Raw genomic sequence first — 26796 nt, 5'->3', positions numbered from 1 at the left:
ATAGGGCATGGTGGAGGCTGTGGAAAAGCCAGGGAACATATCCATGGCCAGTCTAAAGGGGGCAGCTGATGTTCAGTGTTAGCCAACAGCTAGAGGCAGAAATCTGGGCTTTTGTGTAAAGTCTCCCAATTTCAAAATGTTGGCAGCCAATTAAAATGTAAAACCCTGTGTAGAATAAACAAACCACATCTGCCATGAGTTTGCCTACTCGGGTCTAATGCAGTGCCCTCAATTTTTAAAGATCAAGTGACTGAAGCCCAGAAGAGTTATGTGTTGGATTTGATATTAACATGTGGATCAGCCATAACCAGAGTCCAAGTTTCCTCACTCCAAACTCCCTCAAATTCCACTTGTTCAAAAACTAACTCACCTTTTTTTTTTTTCCCCAAACTTGTTCTCCCTTCCAACCAAGCTGTTTCTGAGAGCAGGTTCATTTTTTTTTTTTTTTTTAAATGGGCTTTTTTTTTTTTTTTAATTTTTGGCTGTGTTGGGTCTTCGTTTCTGTGCGAGGGCTTTCTCTAGTTGTGGCAAGCGGGGACCACTCTTCATCGTGGTGCGCGGGCCTCTCACTATCGCAGCCTCTCTTGTTGCGGGGCACAGGCTCCAGACGCGCAGACTCAGTAGTTGTGGCTCACGGGCCTAGTTGCTCCGCGGCATGTGGGATCTTCCCAGACCAGGGCTCGAGCCCGTGTCCCCTGCATTGGCAGGCAGATTCTCAACCACTGCGCCACCAGGGAAGCCCAAGGTTCATTTTTCATTCTGTTTTCTCAGGCTAGAAACCCAAGCCTTTTAAAAAAAATTTTTATTGAAGTATAGATGATTTACAATGTTGTGTTCATTTGTGCTATACAGCAAAGTGATTCAGTTATACATATATATATACATTCTTTTTCATATTCTTTTCCATCATGGTTTATCACAGGATATTGAATATAGTTCCCTGTGCTATACAGTAGGGCCTTGTTGTTTATCCAGCCTATATATACTGGTTTGCATCTGCTGATCCAAAACTCCCAATCCTGCCCTCCCCCACCTCAACCTTGGCAACCACAAGTCTATTTTCTATGTGTGAGTCTGAAGAAACCCAAGCTTTTGATTCTGGTCTTAAAGTTCCTGCATCTGTCCTGTCAGCGGGTTCCCTCTTTCATAGTATCTCTGCCCATCATTTTTTCTCTTCCGTTCTGACTGTCAGAACGTTACCCCTAGCCAGTCCAGGTTTCAGCTGTCCTCCTTATGCCCAGTTCCTTCCAACCACAACTGTGGGCTGTCTTAAAACAGCTCCTCTGCTTGGCATTCAAGGTTCTTCCCAAACGGGTCCTACCTAACCAGTCTTATTTCCGGTTTTCCCCGCAGGTGTATTTCTTCCCTTCCCTCCCCTCTTCACATCGTTTGTTACCCACACTCACCTCTAGGGGGAGCTCAAGACCCTCCTCCCTTTCCTCCAGTTGCCTTTGTTGACCAAAGACAATTGGACCACGTGAAAGGGCGAAGCTTTAGCACAAACTTAGAAGTAAATTCTGATTCCTTCTCCTCTGGAGAGCATCCTGGCCAGCTTCATCTATCATTAATGCTAATAAAAATGACAATCAGTACAGGTACCTTTTTGTTTTGTTTTGTTTCTCATTACAGCTACCATTTTGGAGAGCAAATCAAGGTGTTTTTCCTGCAGTTTCTCATTTAATTCTCTCTAAACCTCTATGAAGTACTCTGTTCTGGAGATGAGGACATGTGGCTCAGAGAGACCAGGGGACTTGCCTGTGGGCATACGGCTAGTAAGTGGTGGAGCTGAGATGCTCCCCAGTTCTGTCTCCTCCAGAGCCCAAGCTCTTAATCTGCACGTGATGCTTTCCTACAGCTCCAGTGTAAATTCTGGTGGTGGGGCCCATGCATAACTTCTTTGTACCTTTCATACTGCCTCAGTTTTCTCATCTGTCGAGTGGCAATAATTCAACATCTGTATTAGTTTCCTAGGGCTGCCATAACAAATTACCACAAACTGGGTGGCTTAAAACAACAGCGTCAATGAATAAATCCTCTTCAGTTCTGGAGCCTAGAAGACCGAAATCCAAGTTTCAGCAGGGCCGTGTCCCTCGGAAGGCTCTAGGGAAGAATCCTTCCTTGCTGTTTCCCCAGCTTCTGGCGGTTGCCAGCAACCCTTGGTGTTCTTTGACTTGTGGCTGTATCACTCCAATCTCTTCATCTGTCATCACATGGCCTTCTTCTCTGTCTGTCTCTCTGTGTCCTCACCTCTTCTTTTTTTTTTAATTTTTAAATTTTTTATTATTATTATTTTTTAAGGTCACACTGCGCAACTTGTGGGATATTAGTTCCCTGACCTGGGATCAAACCCAGGCCCCCTGTAGCGGAAGCGTGGAGTCCTAACCACTAGACTACCAAGGAATTCCCCTCACGTCTTCTTATAAGGACACCAGTCATTGGATTCAGGGCCCACCCAAATCCAACATGACCTCATATGAACTTGATTACCTCTGCAAAGGCCCTGTTTCCAAATGAGGTCACATTCACAGATTCCAGTGGACATGAATTTGGGGTACACTATTCAACCCAGTGTACAACCTTTCAAGATTGGGGTGAAACTTAACTGGGGCCCCACATTATTTTTTTTAAATTTTTATTGGAATTATAGTTGATTTACAATGTTGTGTTAGTTTCAGGTATACCACAAAGTGATTGGAAATATATATATATATATATAAGATATATAAATATAATACATATATATGTATTCTTTTTTAGATTCTTTTCCCTTATAGGTGACTACAACGTATTGAGTATAGTTCCCTGAGTATAGTTCCCCCGGTCCTTGTTGCTTACCTATTTTACATCTAGTATGGGGCCCTCTAATAAAAGGCACACATCCCACCACGCAGGGATTCAAGGTTCTTCCCAAACGGGTCCTACCTAACCAGTCTTAGTTAGGGTCCTACCTAACCAGCAAATGTTACTGCCATTCTCATCACACCTGCAGCGATAGGCTGTGATGGTCACTTGCTATTCACCTGACTCAGATATTGGTCTCATCGTAGAGTCTAGACAAGCAATTCTCCACCCTAACTGCATATCAGAATCACCTGGGACATTTTTAAGACCAATGCTTATGTCTCACCCAAGACATAACCAATCAGAAACTCCAGGGAGAATAGGTGTGCTTAAAAAGCTCCCCAGGTGATGGATTCTCACATGTAGAGAGGCTTGAGGGCCACTCACTGAGACTAATGGGGTTGGAGAGAAAATCCAGAATTCTACTGGCATAGTGCCTTTGGATACAGCCCTTATTTCTCTGGAACATAAGCTCAATAACAAATTAGGCTGGAGTTCTGGAAAGATAAAAAACAGTAGGTCTTGTCAGATTCAAACCTGTGTGTAGTTGATCCTTCTTGTGGGAAACAAAGCATTGTTATGATGTTAGCAAACACAGGATTTGCTTTCAATCAAACAGTACCCAGCAGGATGAAGATGGAAAAATAAAATGAAAACAGAGGAAGGGCCGGGTGTGTCTATAGAGTTTTCCAGTGAAACCAATGGCTTTCAATTTGGTCCTGAGCCCCCAAAAGCAGAAATGTCATCCAGAGAGGGCCAGGAATCAAATGCAGTTATTGCATAAACACACAACAAATTAAAGAAAGCACAATGCAAGAGGCAGGCGCTGAAGTATGTAGCATTTTGTTGTCATTCATCATGAACTGATCCAACACCAAGGCACATGGGAAAACTGGGCAGAATTTGAAATCTGCCCTCAAGACTCTCAACATGAGTGAGTAAGCTCAAGAAGCAACTCAATTCAATTCAACATACTGACTGAGGGCTTCCTATGTGTGAAGTTCTATTCTGGACATTTGGTATATTCTATGGAGCTTATACTTCTGCAAGGAGCTTAAATTATACACTAAATGTACAATTGAGTTCAGAGGACTGAAGCTTTAAGGAGAACCCTTATTCTTGTTGAGAAAGGGAAAAAAGGATTTTTCACAACCCGTGAACCCACAAATAGGCTGTGTCAGGATACCATCCTTCATTCCAGAATTATGATACCAACCCAAATTAAGAACCCAACTCTGGGACTCTACCACTTGCAAAGAAGACCTCTGATAGTCTGTATTAGTCCAAAGGAACAGAAAAAATAGGATGTGTAGATATACAGAAAGATTCGTTTTAAGGAATAATTGGCACATGCAGTTATGGGGGCTGGCAAGTCCCAAATCTGTAAGGTGGGCCAGCAGGCTGGAGACCAAGGAATAGCTGATGCTGCACTTCAAATCCAAAGGCCATCTGCTGGCTGAATTCCCTCTTGCTTCGCGGAAGTCAATCTTTTGTTCTATTCAGACCTTCAACTTGATTGGATGAGGCCCGACCTCATTATCGAGGGCGATCTGCTTTGCTGAAAGTCCACTTGTTGAAATGTAAATCTCATTCAGAAACATCCTCACAGAAACATGCAGAGTAATGTTTGCCCAAATATCTGGGTCCAAGGTGGGGGTGGGGAAGCAGCCAGGTTGTCACATAAAATTAACTATCGCGCAGTCTAACCAGGAATGACCATGCTCATTAAAGTAAAGCCCAGGCACTCTTCTCTAAATGAGGCCTCAGGCTCTTAGGCCAAGCCTACTGGCTGAAATCCATAAACCAACCTGGCTCAGAATCCTAACAACCACTGTTGTCTGGTTTTACAAACCTGGGCAGGTGAGAAACGAGGGAAGAACGTAAAGAGTGAGGACCCGCTAGAGGCAGATGCCAGAACAGTGAGAAGGTACAGCTCACAGCCTGACAGTGAGGAGGAGAGAGAAGATCTATAAAAGCTCATCTGCCTAGGGCCTCTGAGTGTCAGGACAGACTGTTCTGCTTGCTTCCTGGAGTGAGGCTATAATACAGGCCAGTATAGCAATTGATGTTCTTAGTGATATACCCAAGTCTCTAAATTACAACACATTTGGATTAGCTGTTACAAGGGGTAGGATGGAAGAAAAGGGGCGGTTTTTAAAGGGTGGGGAAGGGGGCATAATAGTCACCAGATGATATGCTGCCCAGCAGCACTCTCCCCTCTGGTCACCAGAGCGTTATGCTCTAGGGGTACCCCCTATGTGGGTCGCATGGGCCCTTCTGTTGTGGCAGAGCCAGTTACTGTGGGCATGCTGGTAGGCAAGGCTGGCCCTTGGCCCAGGTGTCTGCCAGGCCATGCCTTGTGTGGAAGCTGCCAGTCTGCTAGTGGGCAGGGCTGAGCCCTGGCATGACTAGCTGCACAGCCCAGGGAGTCCTGGGGCTGGTGCCAGCCTGCTGGTGGAAGTGGCTGGGTTCTGGGTTGGCTGGCTGGGGGGCCCACGGTGTCCTTGGACTAATGCTGGCGCACTGATGGGTGGGTAAGTCCCCCCTGTTGCTAATAGGCTAGAGGGAGGATTCCAAAATGGCTCTAGCCAGCACCAGTGTCCTTATGGTAGAATGAGCTCCCCCCAAACAGCTGCCACCCATGTCTATGTCCCCAGGGGGAGTCCCATTTGCCTCCTGCCTCACTGGGAGGCTCTCCAAGATCAGCAAGTACGTCTGACTCCTTTCAAATTAGTCTGGGTTGGGACTCAAAGCACCTGAGATTTTGTGTGCACTCTTTAAGAGTGGAGTTCCTGTTTCCTACAACCTTTTAGCTCTCCTGTATGCAAGCCCCACTGGCCTTTAAAGCCAGCCATCCTGGGGGCTGATTTTCCTGGTGTAAGACCCCCAGGCTGAGGAACCTGATGTGGAGCTAAGACTCCTCACTCCTTGGGGAGAATCTCTGCAATGTGATTACCCTCCCGCTTGTGGGTTACCTACTCGAGGGTGGAAGGTCTGGACTATACCACATCTCCACCCCTCCTACCCATCTCGTTGTGGTTCCGTCTTCATATCTTTAGTTGTAGAGGATCTTTTTCTTTGAGTCTTCCGGTCTTTCTCATCAGTAGTTGCTGTGTAAATAGTTGTAATCTTGGTGTACCTGTGGGAGGAGGTGAGATCGGTCTTCCTACTCCACCGTATTGGCCACACATAGCAGAGTTTTAACTTATGTATGCCAATGAATTCCTTTTTCTGATCAAACCAACTTGAACTGATTTTTAGTTATCTGCAATGAAATGATACCTGGCTGATGTAAGAGGTGACACCTGAATAGAATCTTTTTTTTTTTTTTTAATAAATTTATTTATTTTATTTATTTATCTTTGGCTGCGTTGGGTCTTCATAGCCGTGCGCAGGCTTTCTCTAGTTGCGGTGAGTGGGGGCTACTCTTCGTTGCGGTGCGCAGGCTTCCCATTGCGGTGGCTTCTCTTGCGGAGCATGGGCTCTAGGCACACAGTCTTCAGTAGTTGTGGTGCACCGGCTTGGTTGCTCCGCGGCATGTGGGATCGTCCCGGACCAGGGCTTGAACCTGTGTCCCCTACACTGCCAGGCGGATTATTAACCACTGCACCACAAGGGAAGTCCCTAAATTTTTTATTGAAGTATAGTTGATTAAAAGAATTTTTTTTTTTGGCTGCGCTATGTGGCTTGCAGGATCTTAGTTCCCAGACCAGGGACCGAACCCGGGGCCCTGGCAGTGAGAGCGCTGAGTCCTAACCACTGGACCACCAGGGAATTCCCTAAAAGTATCTTGAAAGAGTAGAATTTTGAGTAGAATTTTGACTAGAAAAAAATGAGTTGAAGTGTATTCCAACAACGATATTAACAATATCAGTGACAGCAAAAATGTATCAAGCACTTAGTATGCTCCAGAAACTCTGCCTAGAGGATCATTTACTCCTCACAAAACCCATATGAGGTAAGCTGGGACGAAGTGAGAGAGTGGCATGGACATATATACACTACCAAATGTAAAGTAGATAGCTAGTGGGAAGCAGCCGCATAGCACAGGGAGATCAGCTTGGTGCTTTGTGACCACCTAGAGGGGTGGGATAGGGAGGGTGGGAGGGAGACGCAAGAGGGAGGAGATATGGGGATATATGTATATGTAGCTGATTCACTGTGTTATAAAGCAGAAACTAACACACCATTGTATAGCAATTATACTCCAATAAAGATGTTAAAAAAAAACCCAAAAAACCATATGAGGTTGGTGCTGTGATTATCTCTATTTATTTATTTATTTATATTATTTTATTTTATTTGGCCACAGCGATGGCTTGCGGGATCTTAGTTCCACGACCAGGGATTGAACCCGGGCCACATCCAGAGTGAAACTGCCGAGTCCTAACCACTGGACCGCCAGGAAACTCCTTTTAGATGAAGAATCAGAAGCTCAGAAAGATGCCGAAGGTCACACAGCTGAGAAGTGGACTGAACAGGACAGCTTGCTGCTCAGGAATATGCTGTTCTTACGGTGCGTGTCTGCCCCCTCTTACCTTCCAGGCAGACAGCTGAAAATAAGAGTGTACGGGCTGAAAGCGCACAGTCGGGGAGAGTGGAAACACTGAGCTGCACAGCGACCAGGGGAGGATGCGGCAGGCAACGAGGCTCAGAGTTTGCTGGTTCCGGTGGTGGACAAGGTGTAGCTGCAGCCATAACTATCAGGAAGTGGCACCCCTGCGGCTCTGACGTTACTCACCGTCGCTGCCCAGGTTCCAAACAGGGTTATCTTGCCAAGTTAGTCATCATCCATTTATTTCTCATGCGACAGCCATTTGTGTCTATGCGTTAAGCCCCCTGCTTGGGGGGCAAGACAAAGTAACTGCCCTCACAAACCTTACACTTGAACTGGGAAAGACAACATGAAACCAATAGTTACATCTGTAAACATATGATACCCAACTGTGCAAAGGGCTATGACGATCATGAACAGAGTGCTATAAAAAGAAGGAGGAAGCCCTAGTTTAGCTCTGAAGAATGTGTGCAGGTGTGTAGGGTAAGGTCTCTCCGTGGACGTATGATTTAAGCAGAGGCCTTGACATTCAAGTGAGCAGATACACTGTAAATAGAAGGAACCAAAAGTGCAAAGAGGGAAATGGATTTTCATGTTTAAGGAACATGTTTAAGGAAGACAGTGGCTGCAAAGTTAGTGGGTGAGAAGCAGGCTGGATCTCGCAGGGCCTAGAGGCCACCATTAGGACTTTTGATCCTCATTTTTTTTTTTCTTTCCAACATTTTATTATGAAAAATTTCAAGCATGTAGAAAAGTTGGACTCGTTTTCCAATGGGCACTGTAAATCCACTATCCATTGTAGATTCTATAAATAACATTTTACTTACTGTACCTGCTTTATCACATATTTCTCCATCAGTTCATCTTATTATTTTTGATGTATTTCAAAATAAATTAGTATTGGGGATTTTTTTCCCCTAATCTTTTGATCCTCATTTTTTGATCCTTGAACATTTCCTGAGAATTTTCTGCTGGACCAGGCCATAGGCAGTGAATAGGGATATAGTGATTAATAACGATGATAATAATAATGGCCAATATTCATTGAGTACTTACCATTTGCTATTAGAACTATTGTTTTAAGCACTTTTTCATTCCAGTACACTTTATTATTATTTTTTAATTTATTGGAGTAGAGTTGCTTTACAATGTTGTGTTAGTTTCTGCTGTACAGCAAAGTGAATCAGTTATACATATACATATATCCACTCTTTTTTACATTTCCTTCCCATTTAGGTCAACACAGAGCATTGAATAGAGTTCCCTGTGCTATACAGTAGGCTCTCATTAGTTGTCTGTTTTATATATAGTAGTGTATATATGTCAATCCCAATCTCCCAATTCCTCTCACCCGCCCCCGCCTTGGGGGGAAAACATAAGTTGGTGTTCTACATCTGTGACTCTATTTCTGCTATGCAAATAAGTTCATCTGTACCATTTTTGTTTTAAGCACTTTGATGCACCAACTCATTTAAGCCTCCCAGCAACTCTGTGACCAAGATACTACTATTGTTTTTGTTTGACAGATAGGGAAATTGAGGCATGGAGAAACTAAGTAATTTTCATGATCATACAACAAGCAAGTGGTAGCAGTCTGACTCCAGAACTCCTAGGCACTTATATTCTTAACCGCTATGATTTACTGCCTCTTATCTAAGATTAGAGGACAGTTCTCCTGGTCATTTTAGCCACCCAAACAATGCTTCAGAGGTAGGCAGCTAGTTAAGAGAATTTCCCAAACTTGGCATGTCATAAGAACTCCCGGAGGAGTTAGAAACAGAAGCTTCTCCTGGAGATTTAGACTCAGTAGGTCCACCCTGGATTTTGCATCTTTAGCAAGTGTGACAAACGCTGGCTTAGTAGTTCAGTTCAATGGCTTTTTGCTGGACAGATCCCAGTTTGGGTGGCTGGCTGCTTCACTACTTTCCTGGATGTGTGTCACCTTGTGCACACAATTTCACCTCTCTGGGCATCAGTTTCCCCTTCTGATAAATGAAGCGAACGATAGTACCATCTTCTAAGGCTGTTAAGTGGATTAAGTGAGCTGGTGCAAAGTGCTCAGAGCAACGCCTGATGCTTAGGGAGCAATGATGAAAATAACGGGGCACCAAGCAAGGGCTCCTGTGCCCGTGGCGCAGAAAGCCAAACTCTGACATCAGCTGTTTGCGGCAAAGTCAGGGTTTATTTGCAGGGTGCCAACCAAGGAACTCATACTCAGAAGACCCGAACTAGCCAATGGTTTTCAGGCAAGGGATTTTAAAGACAGTATTAGGGGAGAGGGTCATAGGACGTGTGATCAGCTCGTGGACTTTCTTCTGATTGGTTGGTGGGGAGGTAACGGGGTGATGTTTCTGGAATTTCAACTTTCTGGTTCCAACCAGTTTGGAGTCTAGGCTTGTGGTCAGCTTGTAGTTACCACCCTCCACCTGGGTGGGGGGTCTTGATATGCATCAGATTGTTATCGACATCCTTTCAGAAGGAACTAGGAGTTCTGTGACTCTATTGTCTTAATCATCAACTGCTTGAGCCTGCTCCTTGGAACTCACGAAAGGCACAGGAGTCTAAAGCCTTTTTTTCTACAAACAAGAAACAGGGGAGGGTTTCCCTGGTGGCACAGTGGTTAAGAATCCGCCTGCCAATGCAGGGGACACGGGTTCAAGCCCTGGTCCACGAAGATCCCACATGCCACGGAGAAACTAAGCCCATGCGCCACAACTACTGAGCCTGCGCTCTAGAGCCCGCGAGCCACAACTACTGAAGCCCACGCACTGCAACTACTGAAGCCTGCACACCTAGAGCCCGTGCTCCGCAACAAGAGAAGCCACTGCAATGAGAAGCCCAACGCAGCCAAATAAATAAATAAATAATAAAATTAAAAAAAAAAAAAAAAAAGCAACAGGGGACACAGTGGGGCTTTTGTACCCGGGAAGGCCCTACAGTGTCTTGCTTGGTTGCAATCTCCCCTTTTCTTTGATAGTCCTCAATCCTGAGGGGAACAGGGGCCAGACAAGAAAGAGAATAAAATTTGGCATAGTGAGATTACTCATAATTCAGTAAGGGAACTCAGTTTTAGGGGGACTTGCTTTGAAATGGAATGATGGTGACGATGACTAGGAAACTGAAGATGCCTCAGAACTGCTGTGACAGAGATCACACCTGGTGGCTCGGAGGACTGTCCTGTCGAGTCCTCCAAGGACAGGGCCGGGTCCTTTGGACCGTAAGGTACGATTCCCAGATAAAATACAGGTCCCCACTTAAATTATTTCAGACAAACAACAAAAATTTTAGCACAAGCATCTCCCAAATTGCATAGCACATACTTATCATTCATTGCTTATCTGAAATTCCAATTTAACTAGGCGTCCTGTATTCTTATTTGTTAAACCTGCAGACCCCACTTTTAGGGAAGGGCTGCGCCCCCCACCAAACCTTGAGTCTAAAGGCACTCACTCTGCTCACGCAGGCGCCAGGCAAGTTGGCTCCCTCGCCAGGAGCCCCAGTCGATCCCAGAGGGGCCGCTCACGCTTCGGCCCCGTTCAGGCAGCACTAGTGGCGCCCCGAGCGACCGAGCCCCGCGCGCCCGCCGGCCCCGCCCCGCCCCGAGCAGAGGGAGCAGCTCCCAGCCGGGCAACCCCCAAAGGGCAGTTGGGTTGTGAGGAGTCGCGCCGCTCCCTCCCACGCAGTGGACTCCTTCGAGGCCAAAAACTTGCCTGCCATGTCGGCTGCGGAGGCGGGAGGTGTTTTACGCAGAGCTCGGGGTAGGACCCTGGACGCGTTTTCCTCAGGTACTGCCCGCCCTTCGCCTGGGAAGGGGATGGTTTCAGGGCTGCGGAACCTTCGGCGGGGAGAACGTTCGGTCGGGATGTGCGCCTCCAGCCGGACCCCAGCGGGGGCTGCACCGCGGGACCGCAATAGAAGCCGCACCGCCCGCACTTGGGGCTTCCAGGGGCTCTTTTGAAAGAAGAGTGTCTGGGCAAGGGGTCTGGTCGTGGAGCCTCGTTGGCCTTGACCAAGGTTCCCTGAGAGAAGATAGAGTGAGGCAGCAAAGCATAGTTAATAGCGTGGGCTCTGCAGTTAGACTTGGTTTGCAAGCCCTGCCTTGGACACGTTGCTCAGCGAGTATTGGCCTCAGTTTCCTCATCTGTAAAAGGGGAATAATCGCAGCGAGGTTGTGTGTGACACAGGATAAGAGCTGGGTGCACGTGAGATGCGGTTATTTTTATTATGGTCATTCACCACGATGTAGTTTATACTCCGTAATCATGGTTACCTTCTATAATATGAGTCGTCCACCAAAATGTTAGCAGTGCCCATCAGAACTGGAGAGGGGAGGCAGAAGAGCCGTGTGGGCTTAAGTGCTTGGATTTTGGATTTAGATAATCTGCCTCGCTGTGAAAATGGGTTTGTTAATACTTACCGCATAGGGGAGGGTTAGCAGATTAAAAGGATTTCTGTAACCAAGTGCCTGACAGGCTAGGTGCTAAGTGAATGTTAGCCGTAGAGCTATAAAAGGGACCATTGCTCCCCGTTTTATTGGTCCTCCCTGCGTCTTTTGCTGCGTGGTCAAATTCCAGTTTTTGGCACCCCGGGGCAGTCACCCCAGACACCCTGCGTGATCTGGCTTGTACTCACCTTTCTTGCTTCATGCTCACCATTCTTCCCCTTGCCCAGTTCTCCTGCTTCACTGGTTTTCTTAACTCCAGTTTTAAAGGTCCAAGTCCTTTATTTCCATAGGGCTTTTGTGCTTGCTGTTTGCTCGCCTAGCTAATAGCACTTTCTCAACCTTCACACTTTAAAGTTCAGTCACTTCCTCAGACAGATTTTCCCTGGCTACCCTTACTAAAGTGGGTTTCTCCTGTAACTCTGTCCTAAAGCCTTATTCTTTTCTTTCTTTGCAGCTGTTGGTGGGGGGTGGCAAGGTTCTGGAAGAGCATGTGGAACCAGAAATCTAGCTGAGGTGGATTTTAGAAAATAGAGTCTGTTGTGGTGACCATTCTCTAAATATTTTAATATGCCTTTTTCAACCTGTTTTCAAACCCAAGCTTGTGTGCCCCATGCACAGTGAGGCCAGACAAACAAAATATCAGAGTTTGGAGCAGAGAAAGGTTTATTGCAGGGCCAAGCTAGGAGAACAGGTAACTCGTACTCAAAAGACCTGAGCTCTCCCTGTAGTTTTCAGGGGAGAGGTTTTTGTTTTTGCCATGCTACGTGGCTTGTGGGATCTTAGTTCCCTGACCAGGGATTGAACCCCGGCCCTGACAGTGAAAGCACAGGGTCCTAACCACTGGACCGCCAGGGAATTCCCCAATGGAGAAGCAGGGAAGAGTTTTTAAAGGCAACATTTGGGGTGACAGCTGCAGGGTGAATGACTTTCTTCTGATTGGTTGCTGGTGAGGTGACAGGATGGTGGTCCAGGAATCTCAAGCATCAGCCTTCTGGTTCTGACCAGTCTGGGGTCTCCGCAGGTACTTACCATCCTTCACCTGGGTGGGGGCCTGCAGAACTTGAAGACTGTATCAGATTGTTATGCACATCTCTTGAGGGAACTAAGACTCTTTTTTTTTTCTAAGCATCTTTACTGGAGTATAATTGCTTTACAGTGGTGTGTTAGTTTCTGCTTTATAACAAAGTGAATCAGCTATACATATACATATATCCCCATATCTCCTCCCTCTAGCGTCTCCCTCCCACCCTCCCTATCCCACCCCTCTAGGTGGTCACAAAGCACCAAGCTGATCTCCCTGTGCTATGCAGCTGCTTCCCACTAGCTATCTATTTTACATTTGGCAGTGTATATATGACCATGCCACTCTCTCACTTCGTCCCAGCTTACCCTTCCCCCTCCCCATGTCCTCAAGTCCATTCTCTACGTCTGCGTCTTTATTGCTGTCCTGCCCCTAGGTTCTTCAGAACCAATTTTTTTTTTTAAGATTCCATATATATGTGTTAGCATACGGTATTTGTTTTTCTCTTTCTGAGTTACTTCACTCTGTATGACAGACTCTAACTCCATCCACCTCACTACAAATAACTCAATTTCGTTTCTTTTTATGGCTGAGTAATATTCCATTGTATGTATGTGCCACATCTGCTTTATCCATTTATCTGTCGATGGACACTTAGGTTGCTTCCATGTCTTGGCTATTGTAAATAGTGCTGCAATGAACATTGTGGTACATGACTCTTTTTGAATTACGGTTTTCTCAGGGTATAATGCCCAGTAGTGGGATTGCTGGGTCATATGGTAGTTCTATTTTTAGTTTTTTAAGGAACCTCCATACTGTTCTCCATAGTGGCTGTATCAATTTACATTCCCACCAACAGTGCATGAGGGTTCCCTTTTCTCCACACCCTCTCCAGCATTTATTGTTTGTAGATTTTTTGATGATGGCCATTCTGACTGGTGTGAGGTGATACCTCATTGTAGTTTTGATTTGCATTTCTCTAATGATTAGTGATGTTGAGCATCCTTTCATGTCTTTGTTGGCAATCTGTATGTCTTCTTTGGAGAAATGTCTGTTTAGGTCTTCTGCCCATTTTTGGATTGGGTTGTTTGTTTTTTTGATACTGAGCTACATGAGCTGCTTGTAAATTTTGGAGATTAATCCTTTGTCAGTAGCTTCATTTGCAAATACTTTTTCCCATTCTGAGGGCTGTATTTTCGTCTTGTTTATGGTTTCCTTTGCTGTGCAAAGCTTTTAAGTTTCATTAGGTCCCATTTGTTTATTTTTGTTTTAATTTCCATTTCTCTAGGAGGTGGGTCAAAAAGGATCTTGCTGTGATTTATGTCATAAGAGTGTTCTGCCTATGTTTTCCTCTAAGAGTTTTATAGTATCTGCCCTTACATTTAGGTCTTTAATCCATTTTGAGTTTATTTTTGTGTGGTGTTAGGGAGTGTTCTAATTTCATTCTTTTACATGTAGCTGTCCAGTTAGGAACTAAGACTTTTTTATCGCTGAATTATTGTTTCTTGACTGCTTTTCCTTTGTTTCTGCATTTCCTCACTTCCCTAATTAGTAACTCCTTGAATCTGCCCTTTGGAACTCAGGGAAGGTCTAGGATACTAAAGCCTTTTTCTGCAGACAAGAAATGGGAGACACGGAAGGGCTTTTGTGCCCTGGCGGGCCCCACAGGGTCCCACTCAGTTTCAAACCAATGTGAGGTTTTGGGGATTTATCCATATTGGTGTAAGTAGCTCTAGTCTGCTCATTTTCCTGCTGGGCAGTATGCCATTGTATCAGCATATATTGATACATTCTGTTGCTGGATATGCTGAAGATCTTCTTGCCTTTCCAAATCCACTCTCTCCCTGCTCCGCCATGCCCCAGGAGGTTGACCTCTTTGGGCTTCATCCGGGGGCTCCTTGCCCTCTGGCCTGCTGTTGGGTTCAGACAGTGGGGAGTCCTGACTGGAGATTAGAGGGTGGGGAAAACAATTGTCAGGGTGTTTATTCCCCTGGTTTTGTCCCTGTGGGGTTGCCTCAACCTGACTGTATTCCTTACCTGAAATTCACTGCTTCTTTCAAGGTAGGCTTTCTGCTGGAACTCTCTTTTCAGATTTGGGTAACCACTTTCTCCCTCCTTTCAGATGTAGTTCTGCTTTTCTGTGTTGGACTACTAAACTGTCCTTTGATGTTTTTCGATACTCAGCTCATCCCAAGTAATCCCTTTTTAAACGCTCCTTTAATTATCCTGATTTGAGTATGCCAGCTATTTCCTGCTAGGATCCTGATACGATGGACATTCAGTTATTCCTGTTTTTCACTCTTGGTAACGGTGCTGTTATGAACATTCTGGTACAAGCATTCTTGTGGATACAGGGAAAAATTGCTCCAGGGCATATACCCAGAGGAGCGAAATTCTGAGTCGTAGGGTATGATCTTTTCCAGCTTTCCTAGATCTTGTCAAATCGCCTTCCAGAATGTTTGCACCAACTTATTCTCCCACTAGCAGGGTATGAGAGTTCCTTGTGACTCTGCACTACTCTTTTCAGTTCAGAAAGTATTTATTGTGTTCCTATTGCATTCTCTAGTATCTTGTGATGAGTTAAAAAAAAGTCAAGGGGAAGGCAAGGGCTCATAATCTAAGCACAGAGCTGTGGCACAAAAAATAATTCTTTGCAACTGGCGGGCTCTGTAGGCCACTGCAGTGGGAATCGGGATTTTTGTTTTTAAAGCTTTTTTTTTTCTTAATTAATTTATTTTATTTTATTTATTTTTGGCTGTGTTGGGTCTTAGTTGCTGTGCGTGGGCTTTCTCTAGTTGCGGCGAGCAGGGGCTACTCTTTGTTGTGGTGCGGGGCTTCTCATTGCGGTGGCTTCTCTTGTTGCGGAGCACGGGCTCTAGGCACGCGGGCTGCAGTAGTTGTGGCTCGCGGGCTCTAGAGCGCAGGCTCAGTAGCTGTGGCTCACGGGCTTAGTTGCTCCGCGGCATGTGGGATCTTCCCAGACCAGGGCTCGAACCTGTGTCCCCTGCATTGGCAGGCGGATTCTTAACCACTGCACCACCATGGAAGCCTGGGAATCGGGATTTTACACATTGGTCCTGGGTGATGGTGAGACTGTTAATTGAAATCAGGGAGTAAGGAGTAGGGCCAGGTTTGATGGGATTAATTTGGGAAGTGGTGACTTTGAGGTGCGGTCAGGAAATCTGAGGCAACTTGCAGGGTGCGGTGCACAGCTGGGGATGGAGGTGTGGGTGCCATCCACAGAGAGGCGAGTAGATGATATCGCTGTAGGAGTTGGTGGCATTCCTGAGGGGCAAGGTGTGGAGTAGTGGACGGGCTGTGTGTGTGTGTAACCTTAGGATGTGCCATCGTTTAGGGGGTCAGAAGAAGGAAAAGACACACTGAAGGTCTCAGAGCAGGAAGCAACCAGAAAGTTTGGAAGATAAATCCAGGAGCCGGCCTTGGTACCAAAGTTGGGGAGGAGGGCTTAAGGCTGGGTGGTCCACAGGCTCAGATGCTGCAGACATCTAGGTGAGTGTTAGCTGAGCAGAGGATGGCAGGTTTGATTGTTATGTCACCTTCAGGACAGTCTCAGTGCAGTTGTAGGGGGAAGCCTGGCGCATGGCTTTTGAGGAATGGTGGAGATCGAGGATGCGCAGTCAGCGAAGGCAGGATTCTGTTTGGAGCCGTTTGGTGATCCAAGGTAGACATAGGGTAATAGCAGTTTGAAGGAGGAGCAATGCTGAAGGAGGGCTGAAGGGTTTGCAGTAGTAATAATGGTGGTAAGAACAACAGGAGTATCTAACGTTTATCAAGGTGTTTACGGCGTGCCAGGCGCTATACTCTGTGCTGTATGTGGATTATCTCATGTAATCCTCAAGGTAGTCCTGTTGTGCTAGCTATTAGGGTTACCCTCTTTTTACAGTGGGAGAAAATCGATCTCAGGAAGGCTAGGCAACTTGCCCAAGGTCACATGATTGGTCTGAGATGGATCTGGGGTTGAAAAATGCAACAGGCAGGATAATTGTTGGAGAGCAATATCTGAGGAGATGGGAAAAGATGGCATTGAGGGCTCAGAAGAGGGGTTGGCCCTGGGAACAAATGTCTTCTTCGACCATCTCTCCCTCCTTCTATCTATTTGTTTTTCTGTCTATCCATCTATCTGCCAGACCATCCATCCACCAGTCTGTCCATCATATGTCCATCTTTTCATCTGTCTGTCCATCCATTTGTCTATTGGTTCATCCATTTGCCCACTCATCAAATGTACTAAGCACCTCCGTTGTCCCAGGCATTGTGCTAGATCCCAGAGTGCAGTGATGAGTGAAAACCAGATGTGATTCCTCACCTCTGGCATGTAGCTACTTGGAGAGCCCAACATTAACCTGCCAGTCACACAAACCATCATAAATCCCAGCTGTGGCAAGTGTCAAGGAAGTGAGGAATGTCACTTGTTCAGGAAGTGAGGGGCATCTTAATAAGGCCCTGCAGGGAGGGCTCCCCTGGGGAAGGGGTGTGTCATCTGATTGCTGAAGGATGAGTAGGAGGTACCTGGGCTCTGAAGGGAGGGGGAGGACCATTGTAGACCACAGGTGGAGCAAGTGTGAAAGTCTGACATGGTGGGACAGGAAAGGGAAGGGTGAGGGGAGAAAGAAGCCCCTGAGTCTGGAGCATGGGGAAGGGGGTCATTGGGGAGGTTTTGTCTTTAAGCTGCATGTGTGGACACAAGGACACATGATCTGATTTCCATTTTGGAAAGAATGGTCTGGCTGCAGCAGTAACAACAGAAGAGTCTCTGCTTGCGAGGAACTTGGGGTGCAATCTGATTGGAAGCTGGAGCTCAGCGACTCGTCTTGAAGCAGCATTTCCAAGGCACACATTGTTCACTTTGAATTTGTTGACTTCCAGCAGCTGGAGGGGCGTGTGGTGGTGGTGGGGGGCTCCTGGTGGAGGTGATGGGGGCGCTGAGGTGTGAAGCTTCCTAGCCCACTGGAGCTGCCCCAGGGCTGCCGTGGGACCAGAGAGCAAGAGAGGTGCTCACCTGGAAAAGAGTGGGGCACGGAGGGGGTGGAGAGAGACTGAGAAGATAAATTGAGATAGGAGGAGGGAAAATGACCCTGGACTTCTAGGAGTGGGGCCTGCACTTGTTCTCCTCTGTGGGTTGAGCAGCCCCAGTGGGCATGCCCAGTATGCGTCATACAGCTCAGGGCTTCTAGAGGCCCGGCCTTGGAGGGTCAGGCTCAGAACCCTTCACTAGAAGTTGAGCACCTAGTCTCCCCCTGAGCTGCCTCTACTGCTGTCACTGACTTCCCTGGGTCCTAGTTCCCTGTTAGTGTTGCTGGTGACTTTGAGTGATCCTCTTGGAGGGTCCATTGCCAGTTCAGGCTCTGTGGGCGGGTGGTAAGCTGGTAGAGTTGCCCCAAGGGCAGGTTTGGAAGAGAAAGAAAAGGAACTGGCTTTTTCTGTCTCTTGCCAAAATACACATTGCCTCTCAAAGAGGTTTTGGTGAACTCAAGCAACTGTGCCTCAAATCACAACCCTGATAACCCTCACACTCCCTCCTGGAAGCCCCCTCCAGAATTAAACAGTTTGTTTCTCAAGTGAAGCTTGTCAGGTAAATGAAAGAGTGCTGTCTTACCCAGCTCAGGCTGCTAAAACAAAACACCATAGTCTGGATGGCTTAAAAACAACAGAAATATATTGCTCCAATTCTGGAGGCTTGAAGTCCAAGGTCAAGGAACCTGCAGATTCAGTGTCTGGTGAGAACCCTCTTCCTGGTTCATAGATGGCTGTCTTTTTTTTTTTTTTTCTTCTTTTTAAGACTTTATTTTTTAGATCAGTTTTAGGTTCATAGCAAAATTGAGAGGAAGGTACAGAGAGTTCTCATACATACCCTGTCCCCACACGTGCACAGCCTGCCCGTCATCAGCATCCCCCGCCAGAGTGGTATGTTTGTTACAACTGAACATACAGTGACACAACATAATCACCCAAAGTCCACAGCTTACCTTACAGTTCACTCTTAGAGTTGTACATCTTATGTACAATGTACACGTACTGTATAATAACATGTAACCATCATTATAGTAGATGGCTGTCTTCTTGCTGTGTCCTCACATGGAGGAAAGCGGGAGTGAGCGCTCTAGGGTCTCTTTCATAAGGGCAATAATCCCAGTACTAAGCCCTCAGGATTTAATCACCTCCAAAGTCCCCATCTTCAAATATCATCACATTTGGGGTTAGATTTCAATGTAAGAATTTTGGGGGGACACAAACAGTGCATGGCAAGCTCTTTAAGACCATTTCCCCCTGATAGTTTTCGAGTAACAGTATTCCCATGCACTTCTTCCAGGAGTGTTGTGTGTGAAGCCTGGCTTCAGTCATCCATTTCCTGTTAACACAACCTGCTAGGCTCTGTCAACAGATGTTTATAGAAAGTAAGTTGTACGTGTCTCACCTGAGAAGGCTCACAAGCCTCAGACATGTTCAAATATTCATTTTAATTAGGCAAACTAATAATTATATTTCCTTGACATGTATCCTAATTAAGACTACTTCCTCCTAACAAATAATTGTCTTTCTGAAAAGTTTACAACATCTGTTTTGAAGAAATTCTCAAAGGGAGAAATATCAAGATAAAATGTGTTTTCAAAATTACCTATATTTAATTGTTTTCAGGTCCTAATCAGTTTTTCCAGTTCATTTTACCACTGGAATATTTTCCCCCTTAGAGAACAGGGATCTTCAGTGGTTTACCTAAAATGATGATTTCCCTGGACATTTTAAACCTCTACAGCTGCTTCAGAGGAGCCAACTCTATTTACTAATTCTGAATGTTTCTTAGTCCCTTCTGGAAACCCTCTCGCAGAGAATAAGTGAAATCTCTAAAGAATAATGTACTTCATCCCTTCCAGGTCTCACCTAGGAACCTCTCTAGAAACAGTAGACCTGGAAATGTTTGTTCAAGTCTGAAGAGGGTTGAAAATATTGTGGTGTAAAAAATTCTAACTTATCAATGAAGAAAATGAAATGAATGCTTTTAATTAATTTTTAAAAATTAATTATTTATTTTTGGCTGCATTGGGTCTTCGTTGCTGTGTGTGGGCTTTCTCCAGTTGCGGCGAGCGGGGGCTACTCTTCATTGCGGTGCATGGGCTTCTCATTGTGGTGGCTTCTCTTTGTTGCGGAGCATGGGCCCTAGGCGCACAGGCTTCAGTAGTTGTGGCGCACGGGCTTAGTTGCTCCGCAGCATGTGGGATCTTCCCAGACCAGGGATCAAACCCTTGTCCGCTGCATTGGCAGGCAGATTCTTAACCACTGCGCCACCAGGGAAGTCCCTGTAAGGTCTTAAGGAATGGGACCTGCGGCCTTGCCCACTAGTTGAATGTCTGGTGACTAACATGACACCCGTCCTCAGAACAAACTTGCTGAAAGAGAGGAAGAGGCAGAGCTGCATCCGCTTGCCGGGGAGGGGGAAGTGGCGTGTGAGCTGGGCCTGGAAGGATAGACAGCATCTCAGCAGGAGGAGCTGGTACAATGGAGAGCACCCCCTGGAGGAAGGGGCGGGAAAGCATGGGGCGTGTTTGAGGAGCAGATAAGGGTCCACGTGGAGGGATCCTGTGGTATGTCTTGTGCAGGGTTCTTCAGTCTCACTGTTGACATGGACTGGATTCTTTTGTGGGGCTGCCCTGTGTAATGTGGGATGTTTAGCACCATCCCGGCTTTTGTCCACTGGACGCCAGAAGCACCATCCCCCTCCCAGCGTGATATCCGGAAATGTCTCCAGACATCAGATGTGCCCTGGGGATCAAAATCATCCCCGGTTTAGAGCCACTGGTCTAGTGGGAACAGTAATCGGTACAGTTGGAAAAACTTCAGGCTGTGTTTTAGCACCAGGTGCCGGAATGAGCGAGGATCCACTGACATCTTCATTTAGCCAGATGTTTACTGAATGCCTCCCACCTGCCAGGGACCAAATGATACCATGCTGACAGAATACTGGAAAGGGAAAGCAAACGTGGGCCTTTTCTTGTGGAGATTAGAAGGTAGTGGCCCTTCAGCGAGGGAGTTTGATGATCAGGGTAAGCATTTTATAAAGAGTCACGATGGCAGTGACTGGCTGAGATGGATCAGAGCAGGGAGTCCTGCATGGAGCTGTCTTGGTAGCTCCAGGTGGGAATGGTGGACGCCTGACCCAAGACAGTGACGCTGTCCGTTACTGCTGAGTTAATTCTCTGACTTTATAGTCCAGTGGAGAAATGTGGCCTCTATAGTCCCAACTTATGTATTATTTTGAGTCAGATTAGTTAACAGGAGTCAAAACCACTGAATTCTTAAATATTCTTACAATGTAGTGATGTGTTGTAGCTCTCACATTTCTTAGCCACTATCTTGTGATTTTAACTCTGTCTTCCAAAAGTCAAACTAGATTTAGAAAATGAGACTCTTATTTATAAAAAGTAAATTAAGAAAGCTGTTTGTCATTGTATTCCGCCTTGAATTATTTGGGGTTGCCTATAAAGTGGCAGGTTTAGCACATCATGAAAATATAAATTATTAGAGTATTAGGTATTAATTAGTGACATGGCTGACTCCCGTAGGCCTTTTCCTAGTTGGGTGATGGAAGTAGTGATTCATTTGCTTTTGGGGGGTGCGTTCATTATAGTTAGTCATTGATTAACTGGTAAGAATGAAAGGATCAATGCGATGTCTAATTCTTGGTGTATATTAAAAAGTCAACTTTCATTAACAATTGACAAATGTGCCCAAAAGGTATAATAAAAATGAGTGAGAGGAAATATATTGGCAGAGACAAATTCAAGAAAACATTTAGTTCGTGATATTAAAGGTGCAAACTGTAAAGAACAATTGCAGTTTGAATATCTGTTTTGCAGGCAAGATATTGGCACATAAACAGAATCTCATAGGAAGGCTTAATGGTAAAGAATCATGTGAATGTTAAAAGGTTTTTAAGAGTCTTTGCTGTATACAGTTGCTTTGTACTCAATAATGCTTAAAGGAGACTCACAGGCCTTTCCTGACCATGATTTAATACCACGCAAAATCCAATGTCCTTTTTATCCCTCGATTTTGAAAGATTGTTTCTATGACAGTCTCTATCCATTAGCTGAAAATTGGAAGTGGCCAAATCTTGTTACTTTGTATACGACGGATGAGTCAGATTTCTTTCTAAGGCCCATTTTTTCTTTAAAAAGTATTTTTCAATTAATCTTAAAATTTGATTTAGGCTATGGTAACATACTAAATTATGGCTGTTTATTTTGGTAGCTTGGAGCTTGTTTTCTTCCAGCTTGTCATTGAGCAGACCTTGGCGCTCCTAGCCAGATGAGTCTTCTCTTTAATCTCACTTGTGTGATCACCTGCCCTGAAGTCAGGGCTCTGGGTGTAATTGGCCTGGTTCTGCCCCTCACGCCTTGTTAGTCTTGATCAAGTTATTTACCCTTGACCTTGTGAGTCTCCTCTTCTGTACCCCTAAGCAAAATGGAAGGGTTACCGTGGATAAGGGCTTCTCATCCCAGATGTCTTCAGGGGCCAGGTGTGGACCGCAGTGAATTCCAGAGCATTCATGCCAGTAAAGGGGCAGTTACTGCTCAGTCCCAGCCAATCGTTGGCACACTCCATTTGGGCCTGGTGTGGCCAGATTTTCCATGAGAATCCAGAAAGCCAGTTGTATATGTGAAACTCATGCATTTAAATTGTTGGCAACAAATTCAAAATTTTATAAACACTGCGTGTGCCAAACAGAATACACCTGCTAATCAGATCGCATCGAGAGACCTAAAGTTTGTAATGTCTTGAGGAGATCACCAGCTAGCGTCCCACAGAAAATAGATGTCCTGGGCCCTTGGCTGTTGGCAGGGTCTATGAGCATCACAGCTTCCTGGGGAAAGGCTCTGAGCTTGTCAGCATTATCTTTGTGTACTGTCTTCGTATTCACCAAGATGTGCCATTTAAAGGAAACTTTTTGGAGACAAAAAATGTCTCTATGGAAGTGGGCAACTTGCAGGCAGCCTAGGGAACATTCCGTCTTCTTCATGGCTCTCTCCTCTCCAGGCCAGCCCGGCAGCACTGAGATGCTGAACAGTAGAGGCTGCTGCTCATAAACCGTGTAACCTTGAACTTGAGCCATGACTAAGATCCCTAGCCAGGCCTCAGTATTCCCTGCTTGGTCAAATGAGAGTGTTGGTTAAAGTAACTCTGAGAATCCCTCCGGCACAATTTCCAGTTCTTCAGGGGGAAATGGTGGGCTTGTATAAGGTGAGCCTTCAGCCTTCATAGGATGGGCTGCAACAAATGAGCTCACTCAGCTCAGTACAGGAGGGTCACATTAAACTCGTGGTTACCTGAGATTAGTTAATTATGTTGGTTAATATTATCATCTGTGGCAGACAGGACCTGCCTCCCTGCATGAGCCCCTGCTTTTGAGCATGGGCTGGCCTAGCGACTTGGTTGTAACGAATAGAACCTGGTAAAAGTGATGAGCAGTCACTTCTATTATCATGTTACATAAGATCGTAACTTCCGTTTACTAGCAAACCCTCTTTCTTGCCGCCTCTGATGAACAAGTTTCCACGTTATGAACTGCCATGTTGGAGAGGCCCACGTGTCAAGGAACAGGTGGCCTCTGGTTGACAGCCAGGAAGGAACAGGTGCCCTCAGTCCCCCAGTCCACAACCACCTAAGTGAGCTGGGAAGCACATCCTGCCTGACCCGAGTCTTCAGATGAGGCTCCAGCCCCAGCCAACACTGTGATTGGAGCTTGTGAGAGATGTTGAGCAGAAGATCCAGCTAAGCTGTGCCCAGATTCCTGACCAACAGAAACTGTGAGATAAATAATGTGCCTTGTTTCAGGGTGCTGCATTTGTGGTGATTTGTTACATAGCAGTAGATGGCTAATACACCATCTCTTTGAATTTGTTTAAAAAATTAACATTGAAAAAATTACATTCACTGTAGACATTCTTATTCGTAGCAGATTTAAGTGTTTTAGTTAAATGAATGTGTACATTATTGTGTCTTAACACTAAGAACCATATAGGCATTATCCAGAGGTTTGTGTCAAATGTTTCGAAAGATTACAATCTTGTTTTAGCACCATCAGGGTCAGAAATGAGATCTTAATTTAATCAACGCACTTTATTCCTTAATCCATTCATTCTAAAGTACTTAGTTTATCTCAGAAATTTGACCTTGGTCTTATCATAGTTGTCAATTAGAGTCCCTGACTGCATTCTTGTATCAAATTTGGGCAAAAAAATATTACCTCTCTGTTGTGCTTTTGAAAACACACATTTGTGTATGCTGCACACACACAGTTGCTAGCAGGTGCTTTCACTGTATGTCATGATGTCATGTGAAAATCTAAAGTGTTAGAACTCACTGATTAGTAATGAATTCCCTGATTAAGTTCTTACCTGGAATCTTAGAATTCTTACCAAGAAAATTGAATTGGTTTTGAAAGGTGATTTAAAGGGAGATGATTAGACAGTAATGCCTAAGACCAAGAAATGTTTAGGACCAAATACCTGAGCTGGACATAGGCAGAATGTCAGAATGAATAGGAAAATATGCAAAACAAAAACAAAATGAAACAAAAAACACAGCCACTAACAACAACAAAACCCCTCCAAGACATTGTTTCAATTTAGGGAAACAATCACGTTACATCTGTTTGATATAAAACACATTTAAACAGGTCCTTGATTAGTTGCATGCCAGTGCTTCTTACACTTGGGTTTGCATAAAATCACCTGGGAATTTGTTGAAGTGCAGATTCTGACTCACTAGGTCTGGGGTGGGCTTCCTAAGCTCGCAGGTGATGGTGATGTTGCTGGTCCGTGGCCACAGCTTGAGGACTGAGGTGGAGGCCCAGCCCAGCCCCCTGTGCCCAAGTACAGCCTGCATAATTGCTGCTCTCTCGTCATCCTCACCTTCTCCCTCAGCCTCCATTTCCAGGTACTTCTGCGCCTTAATTTGGGTTGTCAGTCGTTTACCAGGCTGTCTCACCTTTAGGCTGTTTGACTAGGAAAATTAAAAACAAAACAAAACAACAAGCAATAAACCACTGGACCCTTAAGTGGTTTTTAAATGCCCTGATTGTGTATCAGGTTGCTTTAGGGATGGTCCTCACCATATCCAGACTTCCACAGTTAGAGGTGCCAGAACAGTGCTTTCCGGAGTCTAAAGAGAGAAGCTGGGGCCAGACACTTGCTCTGCTCCGGAAGGGAGGCATCATCGTAAGCATTCCCAGGCCCTTGTGGGTGTCAGTCAGCTAATACCTATGCCCTGTCCTTGGGGTAATTCTGGACTTTGGTGAAATAACTTAATGCAAATGTTGTTAAGAATTCGCTTTCCTAATACAAAGGTCTGCCCTTCTGAGGGGTGAGGGAGGTATAAGTTTACAGAAGATCCCTCCATCTAGTACTAAGTCTTACAAGCCTCAAATATCTTAAATTCAGCCTTGATTAAAATGAAGATGAGGCCAAACACCACAAACTTCTGTAGCAGGAACTTTAAGAGGCTCCAGGTGCTTTTGAGAACGCAGAACCCTGAGTCAACAGGTTGCCTTTATTAGATAGATAAGGTAGGTGGAACAGTGACATGGAGCTGTCATTTATTTTAGGTCAAATCTGTTTACTTTGTGCCTTGTCATCATAAAATTGAGATTCTTTCTAAGATTTTACTTAGTAAACCAGTAATAATGAAAGATTTAATACCTCCAAAGACGACTTTTCGAGACTATGACTGTTTGTCATAGGAAACTATAATTGTTAAAACGTTCGCTGTAGAAAACTTTATAAATTCTGTTTGTTGTAGCAGATTGATTTATGCCCCAACTTTGGGGTGACAATCATCTCCCTGATTAATTTATCCAGTTTAAACAGCTTTGCAAACTGCCTCAGAAACAGGAACATAGCTAAAAGCATTCATCAGTGCAAAATGGTTATTATTAAAGTAAAATAAATGAAGAGTGCCAACAATTAACTTTACAACTCAAATCAGAATCTCAGTTTTTTTCATGACACCAACCTTGAGCTCCTGAAGAAGTTTTGCTGACTCCTTCCTGGCCCTTTATCTTTAAGTCTGATCTGTGTAACAGATTACCTAGAAATTGGCAGCTTGAGAAAACTAATGTGCATTATCTATCTCCCAGTTCCCTGTCAGGAATCTGGGTGTAACCTAGCAGGGTCCTTCTGCTGCAGGGTCTCATGAGGGTTCTGTCAAGGTGTCACCTGGAGTGTGGTCTCATCCAAAAGCTCACCTAGGGCGAATCCTCTTCCAAGATTACTCACATGCTTGTTGGCAGGATTTGGTTTCTCTCAGGTTGTTGCATGGGGGACCTCTGTTTTTCACGGGCTGCTGGCCAGAGGCCTCCCTCAGTTCCTTGCCATGTTGGCCTTTCCAAGGGGCTACTCATCATGACAGCCTGTTCCCTCCAGGAGAAGGGCTCCGAGAGAGAGTGAGGGAGAGTGAGCAAGATGAAAGTCAGGGTCTTTTTTTTTAGCCTAATCTCTCTCTTTTTCAAAACCACTGTATTGAGATATGATGACATGAAATGCTGTACATATTTAATGTGTACAACTCAGTGAGTTTGGGGATAAGTATAGACCTGTGAAACCATCACTACCATCAACATCTGTCATAAACATCCATCTCCTCCTAAAGTTTCTTTCCGCCCCCTTTATTGTTGTTGTTGTTGTTGTTGTTGTGTGTGTGTGTGATAGAACACTTAAGATCTACCTTCTTTGCAAATTTTAAGTGTCCAATATAGTATTGTTAGCTATAGGCACCATCCTGTATAGCGGATCTCCAGAACTTATTTATCTTGCATAATTGAAACTTTGTACCCTTTGATCCTCCCCTCCCCATTTCCCCTACCTCCCCCCCAGCCCCTGGAAACCATCGTTCTACTCTCTGCTTCTATGAGTTTGACTA

The 26796-nt window shown here is 45.2% G+C and overlaps 1 protein-coding gene across 2 annotated transcripts in view; it reads left to right on the top strand.

Moving 5' to 3' along the window:
• Positions 1–10984: 10984 nt before the first annotated feature.
• CPPED1 (calcineurin like phosphoesterase domain containing 1) overlaps positions 10985–26796 on the top strand; it is a 117172-nt gene continuing 101360 nt past the window's right edge. For both annotated transcript variants that reach the window (XM_068565988.1, XM_068565987.1), the window contains exon 1: positions 10985–11181. In XM_068565988.1, the coding sequence (XP_068422089.1) occupies positions 11112–11181 (70 nt within the window). In that variant the 5' untranslated portion in view covers positions 10985–11111. The remainder of the gene's footprint in view (positions 11182–26796) is intronic.

Source organism: Eschrichtius robustus, chromosome 16 (assembly GCF_028021215.1).
Source record: "Eschrichtius robustus isolate mEscRob2 chromosome 16, mEscRob2.pri, whole genome shotgun sequence".
In the NCBI taxonomy this organism is placed as follows: Eukaryota; Metazoa; Chordata; class Mammalia; order Artiodactyla; family Eschrichtiidae; genus Eschrichtius; species Eschrichtius robustus.
This window is presented reverse-complemented; position numbering and strand designations above follow the sequence as displayed.